The sequence below is a fragment of the Heptranchias perlo genome, chromosome 1, assembly GCF_035084215.1.
Source record: "Heptranchias perlo isolate sHepPer1 chromosome 1, sHepPer1.hap1, whole genome shotgun sequence".
Lineage (NCBI taxonomy): Eukaryota > Metazoa > Chordata > Chondrichthyes > Hexanchiformes > Hexanchidae > Heptranchias > Heptranchias perlo.
The window spans coordinates 102823145-102837347 of NC_090325.1; the positions used below are offsets into that span (position 1 = coordinate 102823145).

General features: G+C 40.9%; 1 protein-coding gene across 1 annotated transcript in view; it reads left to right on the plus strand.

The window, feature by feature from the left end:
- ccdc149a (coiled-coil domain containing 149a) overlaps window positions 1-14203 on the plus strand; it is a 133142-nt gene that overhangs the window by 87929 nt on the left and 31010 nt on the right. Inside the window, exons 7-9 of the mRNA XM_068001584.1 lie at window positions 5398-5470; window positions 9107-9191; window positions 12628-12772. Of these exons, the coding sequence (XP_067857685.1) occupies window positions 5398-5470; window positions 9107-9191; window positions 12628-12772 (303 nt within the window). The remainder of the gene's footprint in view (window positions 1-5397; window positions 5471-9106; window positions 9192-12627; window positions 12773-14203) is intronic.

A 14203-nucleotide genomic window follows, 5' to 3' on the forward strand; every position in this document is an offset into this window, starting at 1 on the left:
CTTTGGGAAAGTTCAGAAGACATCTCAACCCATTACTAGCCTTTGCCAAAGCTGAAAGAGGAGGGGGACACAAAAAGGAAGAGGGATCCTAAGGTGCAGGCAAGTGATGGAGCAGACTAGAGATCTACTCCTTGTTTGAAGGTGACGAAGTGGAGGTGGTGCTGCTGAGGTGCCTGTGAGGAATATCGTCCTCTGTGCCATTTCACAGCATCATGCCCATAGGTCATCATGCCTGCAAAGTGTTGTGAGTCAAGTTTCAGGCATGGCTGACTGTTATTGTCGCTGGATGCGCCAGCCTTATGCTGTATGGTAACTGCAGGTGTCCTTGCAGCAGAGGGCACAACTCTGCACCTGGCTTTCTGACCCTGATCTTGTGACAAAAGTTCTGTATTGCCATGTAGATGTAACTAAGCTTGTATGATTGGTGGCATTTTAGTGGGTGTGGTCAATCTGGACGCACTGGCTGTTGATTACCCTTGCAAGCCTTCTTTCATGTAGTGTCACTAAAAACATGACATGCTGAGAATGGCGGGCATTCGAGGAACATTACAGTTAGTCAGGCATTCCAATATCTTAGTGATGCCATTGGGTTTGCTGTCCCACCTTCCTTTGGGAAAGTGAAGTATGTTAACCTCTGTAGGTGTATGGATACCAGTAGATGGCATGGAGCATCTTTCATGTAGTCTGACCTGGTTGGTTTCCCTCTGTTTGTTCTCCTCTTCTTCCAAACACCTCAGATAGGGAAAACCCATAGATAGGGGTAATGGTGCTGAGGCCCAAAAGAATTGGCGCAAATGCTCATGAGATTACCAGAGGATTGATAACGTAACGGAGAAGGTTGATGAGGGTAGTGCTTTTGATGTTGCGTATACGGACTTTCCAAAGGCATTTGATAAAGTCCCACATAATAGATTTGTTAGCAAAATTAAAGCCCATGTGATTAAAGGGACAGTGGGAGCATGGATACAAAATTGGCTAAGAGACAGAAAGCAGACAGTAGTGGTGAACGGTTGTTTTTCAGACTGGAGGTCAATATTAGGACCACTGCTTTTTTTTATATATATTAATGACCTGGACTTGGGTATACAGAGTACAATTTCAACGTTTGCAGATGAAACGAAACTCAGAAAGGTGGTTAAAAATGTGGAGGATAGTAACAGACTTCAGGGGGACATAGACAGACTGGTGAAGTGGGCTGACACATGGCAGATGAAATTTAATGCATTGAAGTGTGAAATGATACAATTTGGTAGGAAGAATAAGGAGAACCAAAATAAACTAAATGGTACCATTTTAAAAGGGGTGCAGGAACAGAAAGACCTGGGGGTGTATGTATACAAATCTTTGAAGGTGGCAGGTCAAGTTGAGAAGGTTGTTAAAAAAGCATCTGGGATCCTGAGCTTTATTAATAGAAGCATAGAGTACAAAAGCAAGGAAGTTATGCTAAACCTTTATAAAACACTGGTTAGGCCTCAGCTGGAGTATTGTGTTCAATTCTGGGCACCACACTTTAGGAAGGATGTCAAGGCCTTAGAGATGGTGCAGAAGAGATTTACTAGAATGGTGCCAGGGTTGAGGGCCTTCAGTTATGTGGAGAGACTGGAGAAGCTGGGATTGTTCTCCTTACAACAAAAAAGGTTAAGGGGAGATTTGATAGAGATCTTCAAAATCATGAACAGTTTTGACAGAGTAAATAGGGAGAAACTGTTTCAAGTGACAGAAGGGTCAGTAACCAGAGGACACAGATTTAAGATAATAGGCAAAAGAGCCAGAGGTGACATGAGGATCTCTCTGTTCCTGCACCCCTTTTAGAATTGTACCCTTCAGTTTATATTGCCTCTCCTCGTTCTTCCTACCGAAATGTATCAATTCACACTTTTCTGCGTTAAATTTCATCTGCCGCGTGTCCGCCCATTCCACCAGCCTGTCTATATCCTCTTGAAGTCTATCACTATCCTCCTCACTGTTCACTACACTTCCAAGTTTTGTGTCATCTGCAAATTTTGAAATTGTGCCCTTTATACCCAAGTCCAAGTCATTAATATATATCAGAAAAAGCAATGGTGCTAGCACCGACCCCTGAGGAACACCACTGTATACCTTCCTCCAGACCGAAAAACAATCATTCACCATTACTCCCTGTTTCCTATAACTTAGTCAATTTTGTAACCATTCTGCCGTTGCCCTCTTTACTCTAGGGGCTTCAACTTTGATGACAAGCCTATTATGCGGCACTTTATCAAACGCCTTTTGGATATCCATATACACCACATCAACCACATTGCCCTCATGGACCCCCTCTGTTACCTCATCAGAAAACTTAATCAAGTTGGTTAAACACAGTTTGCCTTTAACAAATCCGTGCTGGCTTTCCTTAATTAATCCACGCTTGTCCAAGTGACTGTTAATTTTGTCCCGAATTATCGTTTCTAAGAGTTTCCCCACTACCGAGGTTAAACTGACTGTAGTTGCTGGGTTTATCCTTACACTTTTTTTGAACACTACTGGGTATATTCTATAGGCTGCAATTCTCCAGTCCTTTGGCACCACCCCCATATCTAAGGATGATTGGAAGATTTTGGCCAGTACCTCCGCAATTTCCATCCTTACTTCCCTCAGTAACCTCGGATGCATCCCATCTGGACCAGGTGACTTATCTATTTTAAGTACAGCTAGCCTCTGTAGTACCTCCTCTTTATCAATTCTTAGCCCATCCAGTATCTCAACTACCTCTTCACTTACTGTGACTTGGGCAGCATCTTCTTCCTTGGTAAAGACAGATGCAAAGTATTCATTTAGTACCTCAGCCATGCCCTCTGCCTCCATGCATAGATCTCCTTTTTGGTCCCTAATCAGTCCCACCCCTCCTCTTACTACCCGTTTACTGTTTACATGCCTACAGAAGACTTTTGGATTCCCTTTTATGTTGGCCACCAGTCTATTCTCATACTCTCTCTTTGCCCCTCTTATTTCCTTTTTCGCTTCCCCTCTGCACTTTCTAAATTCAGCCTGGTTCTCACTTGCATTATCAACCTGACATCTGTCATATGCCCCTTTTTTCTGCTTCATCTTACTCTCTCTATCTTTTGTCATCCAGGGAGCTCTGGTTTTAGTTGCCCTGCCTTTCTCCCTCAAGGGAATGTATCTAGACTGTACCTGAACCATCTCCTCTTTTAAGGCCACCCATTGTTCAATTACAGTTTTGCCTGCCAATCATTGATTCCAATTTACCTGGGCCAGATCTATTCTCATCCCATTGAAATTGGCCCTCCTCCAATTGAGTATTTTTCTTTAGAGTGGTCCTTGTCCTTTTCCATAGCAAATCTAAACTTTATGATACTATGATCGTTGTTCCCTAAATGTTCCCCCACTGACACTTGCTCCACTTTGCCTGTCTCATTCCCCAAAACCAAATCCAGCAATGCCTCCTTCCTCGTTGGGCAGGAAACGTACTGGTCAAGAAAGTTCTCCTGAACACACTTCAAAAATTCCTCCCCTCTTTGCCCCTTACACTATTACCATCCCAGCCTATATTAAGATAGTTGAAGTCCCCCGTTATCACTACTCTATGGCTTTTGCACTGCTCTATAATTTCCCTGCAAATTTGCTCCTCCAAATCCTTCCCACTAGCTGGTAGCCTATAGAATATACCCAGTAGTGTAAAGGCACCTGTATTATTTTTTAACTCTAACCAAATAGATTCTGTCCTTGACACCTCCAGGACATCCTCTCTCTCCAGCACTGCAATATTCTCCTTAATCAATACTGCCACCCCCCCCCCACCTTTCTTTCCTCCCCTATCTTTCCTGAATACCTTGTATCCAGGAATATTTAGTACCCAATCCTGCCCTTTTTTGAGCCAGGTCTCCATTATCGCCACAACATCATATTCCCATGTGGCTGATTGCGCCCGCAGCTCACCAACCTTGTATGCTATGCTTCGTGTATTTACACACATGCACTGTAAATAACGTACCGTTTCTTACTCTAGTGCTATCTGTTTCTCCGAATCCTTTGTGCGCCTTGTTTCTCCTTTCCAATGCTACATCCTGGTGCCCAACCCCCAACAAAATTAGTTTAAACCCTCCCCCACAGAACTAGTAAACCTCCCTGCAAGGACATTAGTCCCAGCTCTGTTGAGGTGCAACCAATTTTCCCATCCTGCTAGCCTATCTTTGTCCTCTTGAAGTCTTTCACAATTTTCCATTCCCCCCCACCCCCACCACCACCTCAGAATTTGGTGTCATCAGCAAATTTCTTTATTGTTCTCTCAGTTCCTAAGTTCAGATCATTAATGTATTTAGCAGAGAAGAACAGCCTCCACACAGACCCCTGGAAGGATCAGGTTTCATGAAACTTAATGCTGAGGTAAACTTCTCCATTACAGGCTGGGCTGACCCTGTGATAGATCTTGTCTGCAGCTCTGTCCCTGTGATGGATCTTGTCTGCAGCTCTGTCCCTGTGATGGATCTTGTCTGCAGGGCTGACCCTGTGATGGATCTTGTCTGCAGGGCTGACCCTGTGATGGATCTTGTCTGCAGCTCTGTCCCTGTGATGGATCTTGTCTGCAGCTCTGTCCCTGTGATGGATCTTGTCTGCAGGGCTGACCCTGTGATGGATCTTGTCTGCAGCTCTGACCCTGTGATGGATCTTGTCTGCAGCTCTGTCCCTGTGATGGATCTTGTCTGCAGGGCTGACCCTGTGATGGATCTTGTCTGCAGCTCTGTCCCTGTGATGGATCTTGTCTGCAGCGCTGACCCTGTGATGGATCTTGTCTGCAGGGCTGACCCTGTGATGGATCTTGTCTGCAGGGCTGACCCTGTGATGGATCTTGTCTGCAGGGCTGACCCTGTGATGGATCTTGTCTGCAGGGCTGACCCTGTGATGGATCTTGTCTGCAGGGCTGACCCTGTGATGGATCTTGTCTGCAGGGCTGACCCTGTGATGGATCTTGTCTGCAGGTTGGGCTCAGACACCAGCAGCAAATAATAGCAAAGTGAAAATAAAAAAAAAATAGTTGTTTATGCCATTAAAAATCAAACTTCGAGGGTAAGGTCAAGAGTAGGTGATCCTAGTAGTACTAAAAGAATGAACAAATGAATAAGATCACTGATTTTGGTGAGCGACGAGTTTACATATGATTGGTGAGGCTCACAAGTGCTCTGTGTAAGGCCTCCAAAAGTTTGAAAAAATTTCTCTCAGTGAATTTTATGCCTCGTGAATCAGGCACTCGAACTACTTGCTCAAGTACAAGGCTCCCTGCTGGCAGTGCAAACTCAGAAAATCAGCCTTATAATATCCTCAGTCCAGTTTTAAAAATTAGCCAGTCTGCTTTGACGTAATGGAGCAGGAGCAAAGGTGCATGCAATCTCTTCCCCTTCTTTTTCTGTTTTCCAGGTATTTGCATGAACATTTGAAGCAGATCCAGGAAGAAGTCAACATCCTTAAAAATAACATTTCTAAATATAAGGTATTGTTGACTGTTACATATTAATGTGCCCGAGTTAAGTCTCACATTCTTTCATTACCAGAAAGTAATAATTAATACATATTGTAATCAACTCAAATTTTAAACTGTGCATCAGCGTTGTCGGTCCTTCAGTGTGGATTTAATTTTGTGCCTATGTACTAAGGTTCATGGCATTGAATGTCCACTATGATGCCTGCCAACTATTAGAAAAAAACTGTTGTGCTCTTTGGTATTATATTTTTTAAATTTTGTGTCTATTATCCAAAATAAGTTATTAACCAAAATAAAAACATCAACTATACATATTTCAAAATAACATGATTGAATTTACCAATAGAATTGTCTTTTAATAACTTAATTAAAGTTTTTACAAGGTTTCAATCTCTCGCAAAAGCCTGGGCTTGGACTGAGTATTTTGGCCCAGAGTTGTGATTCTGTTGGATAAAGCCAGATCCTACAGTCTTGGCATATTCAGAGGGCACGATTTCCCAGAATGCATCAGTAGCCTTTAGTCAGCTCAGCTACTGCGCAGTTTCTCTTCAGATTTCAGTTGGGGAAAAGCTAGAGGACAAATTTTTTAAAACTATTTTTCAGGTTAAGTTTGAGCCATGTGCATTTGGCCCAGAAATTGCAATGTCAACAGTTGGTTTGTCCCAGGGTGTGCATTTTATACTGATTAAGTGGCTGTTTAGTTAGTTGAGCAGTATGAGCAGTGGTACTTTTAGATTGTCCTCTCAGTTGTGTGTTCGTTTTAGTGCACCCTAATGCATTTGAGTTGTTCGAAAATTCACAGAAAAAGAGCTGAAAAGGTTTAACTCCCATTTAACACACTGCCCCAAGATAGATTTCAACCTAGTGGTATCTTGTTCATACTGCAAAAACAAAAAAAGGATTTTCTGGTTTAATAATTTTTTTCTTCTCTCATTTCATGGTGGAACTTTTGAATATGTTTTCTTAATCTTTTTGCATATGCAACATGAAAAAGCATAGAACGATACCATAACAAAATGTAGGGTAATAAATACCTGGCACTAAGTTACAATTAATTTGCGGGTTTGGCTTTTATTCAGCAGGAACTGTTTTATAATAAGTATACGCCTATTATACGGAAACGTTTGGTTTGTAAGGTGAAACTGAAATATTTTAACTTTGAAAGAAACATATTGCACTATTCCGGAATGTTTACGGTACTTAAATTAGAAAAAAACGGTGTAAAATGGGGTTATTTAATTTTCTTCCTCCCTTTAAGTCCTCCCTTAATTTTTCTTATCGCGAATCCCTAAATGCTTTCTGCAGTGTTTCTTTGACAGGCAATGACTCTACTTGGTCATTAGGAGGTGTGCAAGTGCAACCTATGGTGACTTCCATAGAACCATAGAAGTTACAGCACAGAAGAAGGTCATTCGGCCCATCGTGTCAGTGTCGGCATTTTGCTAACTCCACTGCTACACTCTCGCCCTATATCCCAGTATCGCCTTCTGCTAAAAGCATTTAAGCAATTTTCTTTTAGAAGACATATTGGTCTCTGCCACGACTACTTCCTGCTGCAATGCATTTCATGCTCAAACAACTCTCTTTTAAAAAAAAATGTTTTTAAAAACTCCTTATCTCCTCATTCTCTTAGTGACAATTAAAAATTGATGACTGTGATGGGGAGTGTATACGTTGTGGTACACAAAGGGGTAAATTTTAACCCCCAAGAACGAGTAGATTGGGGCCGACTGGGAGGTTAAAATAACAGCTTTTTGGAGCGGGAACAGATCCCGGCTCCAACTCACCCACTTCTGGGTTTAACCCAGGCAGATTTGCCACCCACACCTTCACCGCCCCCCCCCCAACCCCGCTGCCATCCTGCCACCATTTTAAAATTGAGCCCACTTAAAGCTGGTGTGCGATACTTAAAAGGGCAATGTACCTCATTGAGATACTTGAGGTACTTAATATTTTGTGTATTGTACAATTAAAACGAATTTAACCGTACCTGTTCGGCTTTCCCATCGCTTCCCATTCACGTCAGGTGAAAGCAGGCGGGAAGGGCCGGATCCATGAGGTGAGTGCTTTTATTACACTGCTTGTGGGCCCAGAGGAGGAGTGCTTCATCCAGGCCCAACAAGCTCATCTAGCCAACAGCCGACGCCTCCGATGCTGGACCCCGCCCATCGATCTGCGTTACTGGCTGGACTCCCCCTCCCTCTGCCACGATACTTGCTGACCCCCCCTCCCCCAATCCCCGATCCTTGCTGACCCCCTGCCCCTGATCCCCGATCCTTGCAGACCCCCTGCCCCCGATCCTTGCTGAACCCCCTCCTCTGTAAGTCGTCCACATCCCCCCACCTCCCCCTCCCCCCCCATCCGATTTTTTCAAATCCCGATGATCTCTCCCTCTCTCCCGCCCCCCACTCTGATATAAAGCTCCTTTCACTGCTGACAGCCAGCCAGCCTGTCAATCAGGCTGTCTGCCATGCGCAAAACCCGGAAGTGCCATTGATTGGCTTCACTAAGGTCGCGGTCACAGATTGCGACCCACCCACTTACCTTCCGGGGTCCGCACCCAGAAATCTTCCCCCGCTCCCTTCCTGGCTCTCCGTTAAAATTTACAAGCTAGATGGACCAGATGGTCTTTTCCTGGTCATATGTTCGTACTGACTCCCCAACTAAAGGAAATAGTCTTTCCTTATTCGCTCTATGAAACCCATTGTAATTTTAAAAATCTCTATTAAATCTTCTCTTGGCCTTCTCTGCAACAGTGGAAATAATCCCAGTATCTCCAGTCTCTCCTCATAACTATAGTTTCTCATCCCTGGTATCATCCCAGTGAATCTGTGCTGAACACTATGGCTTTCAAGTCCTTTCAATAATGGGGTGCCCAATATTATTCTAACTGTGGTCTAACCAATGTTTTGTATAAATTTATTATTACTTCTTTGCTCTAGTATTTATGCCCCATTTATAAAACTAAAAATTCTGGTTTTTTTATGGCTTTTATGTGACCTGCACTTGCACTTTCACGGAATTATGTATTTGAACTCCTGTGGCCTAACCAATGTTTTCTATAAATTCAGCATTACTTCTTTACTCTTGTACTTTGTGCTCCTGTTTATAAAATCCAAAATGCTGTTGCCATTTTTTTTTATGGCTTTATCTACCTGCACTTGCACTTTTGAAGAATTATATATTTTCTGCCCAATTTTCTTTCTCTCTTTGTGAGGAAGAAATTGATTTGTGTTTGGCCACCTCCTTTCCTGGCTACCCAAGAATTTAAACTTGCCATGTGGGGAATCGCAGGGTTAACCAGCAGCCAGACTGTTCTTTATTGGACTTAAAATAAAAAATTGGGTTATTTTTCTGCCAGTATGCCTCATTGAATATTTTATTTTTATTTATCTATTTTCAAATATCTTTTGCTGACTGCCTATGTATTTGTAACTCTAATGAGCTGAGTGTATTTGGGGTTTACTGTGCTGATTAAGACTAACAATTAGAATGAACTGTTGATTGGTTAATTTCTCAGCCTGACCTTTATTAATCAGTTAATGAGTCAAGTGATATGTTCTGTGTGTTGTAATTGGATGAGACTGACTTTCTTTAATTTAAAAAAATGACTTCACAGCATTTCATAATTTCTGTTTCCCATAGAATGCTCTTGAACGTAAAAAGAATCCAAAGTCAAGCGGAAGAAGCAGCAGCAGCGCACTGACGGGAGTTCTTTCTGCTAAACAAGGTGAGCTGTGCCCACTGCAGTGAGGTTTGATAGAGAAAACATTTTTCATCTTCCTGTCAGATAATGTAGTTCACTATTAGCATGAATCTGAACTATTCTCCAGCAACTCTGTCAAACCACTGTTTCATACATAGGATTGCAGGTTAGGAATGATGCATTAATTTAAACTTCTAAGCTGAATCAGAAGATTTACGATGATGAACAGGGAGGCCCTCTACCCAGCACATCACAGAACTCTCCAAATGCTGCTAGTTCTAACCCATACTCCTTAGCATAGGCAAAATTACTCTTGCATACAATTTCACCAAAATTAAAGAAATTGGATAGGGATTACACGGACAGATCCCCACCACAAGATTTTGTACGTCTTTTCTGTAAGATTATGAGAGCTAAACTGAATGAATCAGCACCAGGAAGTCATACTAACTTCCCCACAAGAATAAATTAGTGGAACTCTGACATAGGAGGCTCAGCCTTGACTGAGACTAACCAAGTATTGCTAATTGGGAGTAACAATTATTCATGTTTAAAAATGTGACCTATTTGATGACTGTTACTACTAAAGTAAACAAAGCTCAATTTTGTTTTTAATGCCAATTTTCTATTCTCTTCTCTTGTAATGTATTGAATCTTTGTGGGGTATTATTCCACTGGTACCAATTGCCATTGGATATCTCACTGAAGTGACTGTCAAGCATCACATGAATAGCAGTGAATGTTGGTTATTCTACTAAGGGTAATAACACAGCCAAACCTGATCCTGTCCACAGCCAAAGGTTCACCTAGTGCAGTTCTAGAATGGGTCACAGGATAGTGATAGAAGCAGGAATCCAGATGAGGTTAAAATTGTATTAGTTGGTTTGTGGGCAGTGCTTAGTGTGAATAGAGAACTGAAATAAGATTGGACTTAAAAGAATATTCCAGGATAAGGCCTTACAATGGAATGATCATTCACTACTTCTCTTTAAAAAAAAATGCCCCTGCCTATAATTAATGTTATTAAATTAATATTTAAAAGTGATTTTTTTAAACTCAGCGAGATCACTGCCCTCTAAATCAGGCCCAATTCTCCTCTGAACTCTTAGGGCTAAGCATTGAAACATGAGAGTTTGTCCTGATCGCTATCCAGTGACCCCTGCTTTAAGTGTATACAGTCTGCCTCTTAATTTAATATTATTTAATTTGAATTGTCTGTTAATTCAGTTTTTTTCATTCATAAAATGCCTACTGTGTTGTTTTATTTATGTTGCTTAATTCAAATTACTGGATAATTGAATTTTTTTGAGCATATGATGACGTTGAATTAACAGGGGTAGACTTTATGTGAGACATCAGTTGAGGAATAGATCAGCCTTGGCTATTGCGCCCCATCCAGTTGAATATCCTCCCAACGCTTGGTGTGTAGGAACAATTGTAAAGAATGACCATTTAGGCAAGGTATGGAGGTTTCATTGGCATCTGTGTAACTGCACCTTAGCATGAGTCGCCATCTCCAGGAGAGGAGGGATAATTGGAGAAAATTTTAGGAGGGAAAAAATCCGTGCATTTCACAGATTTCAGCCCCAGTAATGGAACTGTAATGTCTTTGTAATAGTTGGCTATTTTTTGGTTCCTTCTTCCCCTGTTACACAAGAACCCAATGAGACATCTTGTACAGAAAATGGGAAATACCCCATGGGTCGGGTCCAACCAACTGCCAAATAATAATGTATTATACAGGGCAGCACTCTTTACCAAAAAATAAATTGGTTTCTTCTATAGTAAAACTGTAGTTTTGTTCTAGTACTGGAGAGACCGTCAGGAAAGCCCTGTGTCTAAGACAAATAGGCAGCAGCAACAGACTTTGTGATATCGAAGTCTGCAACTAGTTCAGAGTCTAGAAAGGATTTTGTTATTACCTGATCTACGTACTCCATTAAGGACCGTGTAGTAACCTCGTATGCAAAAGTAAGAAAATTGTTAGGTATACCAATTCATAATGTATGATACTAGTAGGACCTGCAGTCAGTGAAAAGGATTGGTCTACACAGATCCATTTAAAATGTGAAAATCAATTTTTATTTTTTGAGACTCAAACTTCAGTGAAAGGGCACAGTTTTGACATCATTTTATTGTTCCCTGTTAAACTGTTTACATTTGGAATGTTCTTTTTCTTATTTTGTACATTCTATTAGATGATTTTCTTAGTCACTGATATAATTGGATGACGGTCCACCAATAAACTATCTTGGTGGATAATTGCACTGTAGGATGTGGTATGGAGCCATACATACCAGGAAGGTCACAGGTTCGATCCTTGATCTGTGCTGGGTTGGCCAATTGTTTCTTTACTCGACACCAATGAGGACCATACAATTGCCCCAACCTCTCCAGATTTAGGGATAAAGTTAGTGTTTTTGATTCTCATTTCTATCTGATAACCTCTGCTGGAAAGCATATATGTATAGATATTTGGTGAAGTAAGAATTGGACTCAGCTGTAAATCCCCTCCTATGTTGTCTGCTGATGCTTGCTATTCAAGTTTACCAATGAGAACCACTTGTACGGGGTACCAGACATCTGCTGGCATAGTGGAATCATACCCCAACAAGAGTCACTACCTTCAGGGGAAGAGGGAAAAAGTCAAACTCATGCAGTTCAAAAGACTTGAAAATGGCTGAAAGGCAACCAACCCCTCCTCCAAGAAAACCTCAGCATAACTTGGGAACAGTCAGAGCCTAGTCCAATTATTAAAGATGTGTATTTTATTTCGGTCAACCCTGGCTGGCAAAGCTACGTTAAAAATACAAGCTGATTGCTGGAAATTAAAGTTGACGTAGCATGCAGGTTGTTAAAGGCAGTTTTGGGAAATTAGTTTAAAAAAGATTCTAACTGTGTGACTGACTAACGGAACATTTTGACGAGCTAGAACTGGTCTGATGATAACTAATACTAAGGGGAATTTGTCCCAGTTACTAAAAGCTACTTGTGATGTTCGATGTTGAAGTGTTGTAGGATGGTTATCCTTGATTAAGTCTGTAGTGCAGCAGCATTAATGAAATGCATAATAAATGTGATGCAGTGAAGTTATAAAGGTAATTTCATTGATCTTCTAATGGAGAGCTGCACTCAAAGAGAGTGTGGGTCGGAAAATTAATGATTTTTGTAGCCCTACCTCCAACCCATGCTCCTTTTGAGCACAGCTCCCTACTGGGAACACAGGATCAGTAAATTTACTCTATAATGTGTCTGTATTCATTGGTCACAAAGGGGGTGAAACTCCTGCCAATAATTTCAGCAAAAATGTTATTATGAGTAAAAGACAGGGAATTCCATTTTGTACTTACTGACTTTTTTTAAACTAAAATTGGTAGAGGAATTTCCCTCCCAAAGTGTCTGCTTTTTCTTGCATATGCTATTAATGTAATTGATGTTATTTTATGCATCTTGGCTGCAGTCCAGGAGCTATTGTCAGAAGATCATGGTTGTAGTCTGCCAGCTACTCCACAGTCCATTTCAGATCTGAAATCATTGGCGACTGCTTTACTTGAGACAATTCATGACAAGAACATGGTCCTTCAGCATCAACGACAGACTAACAGGCACGTATTACTTCTGCCATATAATCAAGAGCCCCTCATGCTATGGTTTTAAATCTGTTGATTTCCTGTTGGTACAGATAAGTAAATTATTATGGTTGTTATATTGTTCCTGGAAACAAGTAGATTGAATTATTGTATTTTTGTTTTGATAGACGATTTATTGCTTTGTCACCACTGAACTGATTACTGAGTTGCAAAGCAGTTTTTTAACTGAACAAAGGCTCTTCATTAAGGAAAGTAGCCTTGCCTTGATCTCCCAACTGAACAAATCACCTAAAAATAGAAACCAGGAGCCCTGTCCCACTTGGACTTTTCTGTAATACCTGCCATCGGCGTTTTTTAATAACCCTTGAGACATATTCAATCCAAGCTTTTGAAACAGTATTTTCACATAAAAATGGACTAATGACAATTTACATAAGTAAACCATCTTCCTTACAATCTGAAATCTGCATGTTTTGCTTTCTACACTTTCAGAAATAATATAGCCCACACCTAACAGCTAACTTGGATTGTGGAAAATTGCCTACTGAAATTTATGTATGGTTCCCACTATATCATCCAGCTTTTGGATGGTGGAAGATATTGTACACTGAACCAGAACTCTACAGGCTAAAATAAAGAATAAAATTTATTTGCAGTTTAAAAAAACATATAGCTGCAAAAATACTAGGCATATGATACAGTATAAGACAGCATCTTTTGAAATATGTACACCTGGAATGTTCACTGAAAGAGCGAGTTGGACTCTGTCTCTTGAAATTAAAAAATCTCTTGATGTACTGCTGAGGTAAAGAATGACACCTCAAAGTATAAGTTGAACATTCAAGGAGCTCTTTCGTCTGAACATTTTTCAGAAGTCTAGTATGATCTAAAGAACACAGAGAGATCCACTTCTTTTACACCCCTAATTTCTTTGAAGACTAAAAGAACAGTACTATTGTTGCACATGTCAGCAGTGCCGATTATCGTGACATTTCTTTAAAATTAAACTGCGCTATCATGAAGACGACCCTCCCCCACTAAGAAATGATAATAATAGGTAAGTGCACCTTGTTTGGAATCTCTGCTGGTGTAACACTTCAATGTCCATAACCAATAAATTGCTACACTTATTGACATATCATCTATCCAGCACAAAAAAGTAGAATCTATTTACACCTAAATCAAAAGGTTGAATGGCTGTAAGGCAGACAAAATGTCTTTGAACAATCATTTAGATTGAATTAAGTGAATGGAATCCATCATTGATTCAGGGAACCACAACATTTTTAAGCCTATATACAAGCATAACAAGGCAAAATTCCTGTATTTGCGACAGAAGGTAAGCTGTATCCATGTAGTCACAAACAGGCTCATGTGCAATGATTGCTGCAACTAATAATTGGAGAGAGGTGCTTTACTTATAATGTGCCCAGATGCTCTAATACC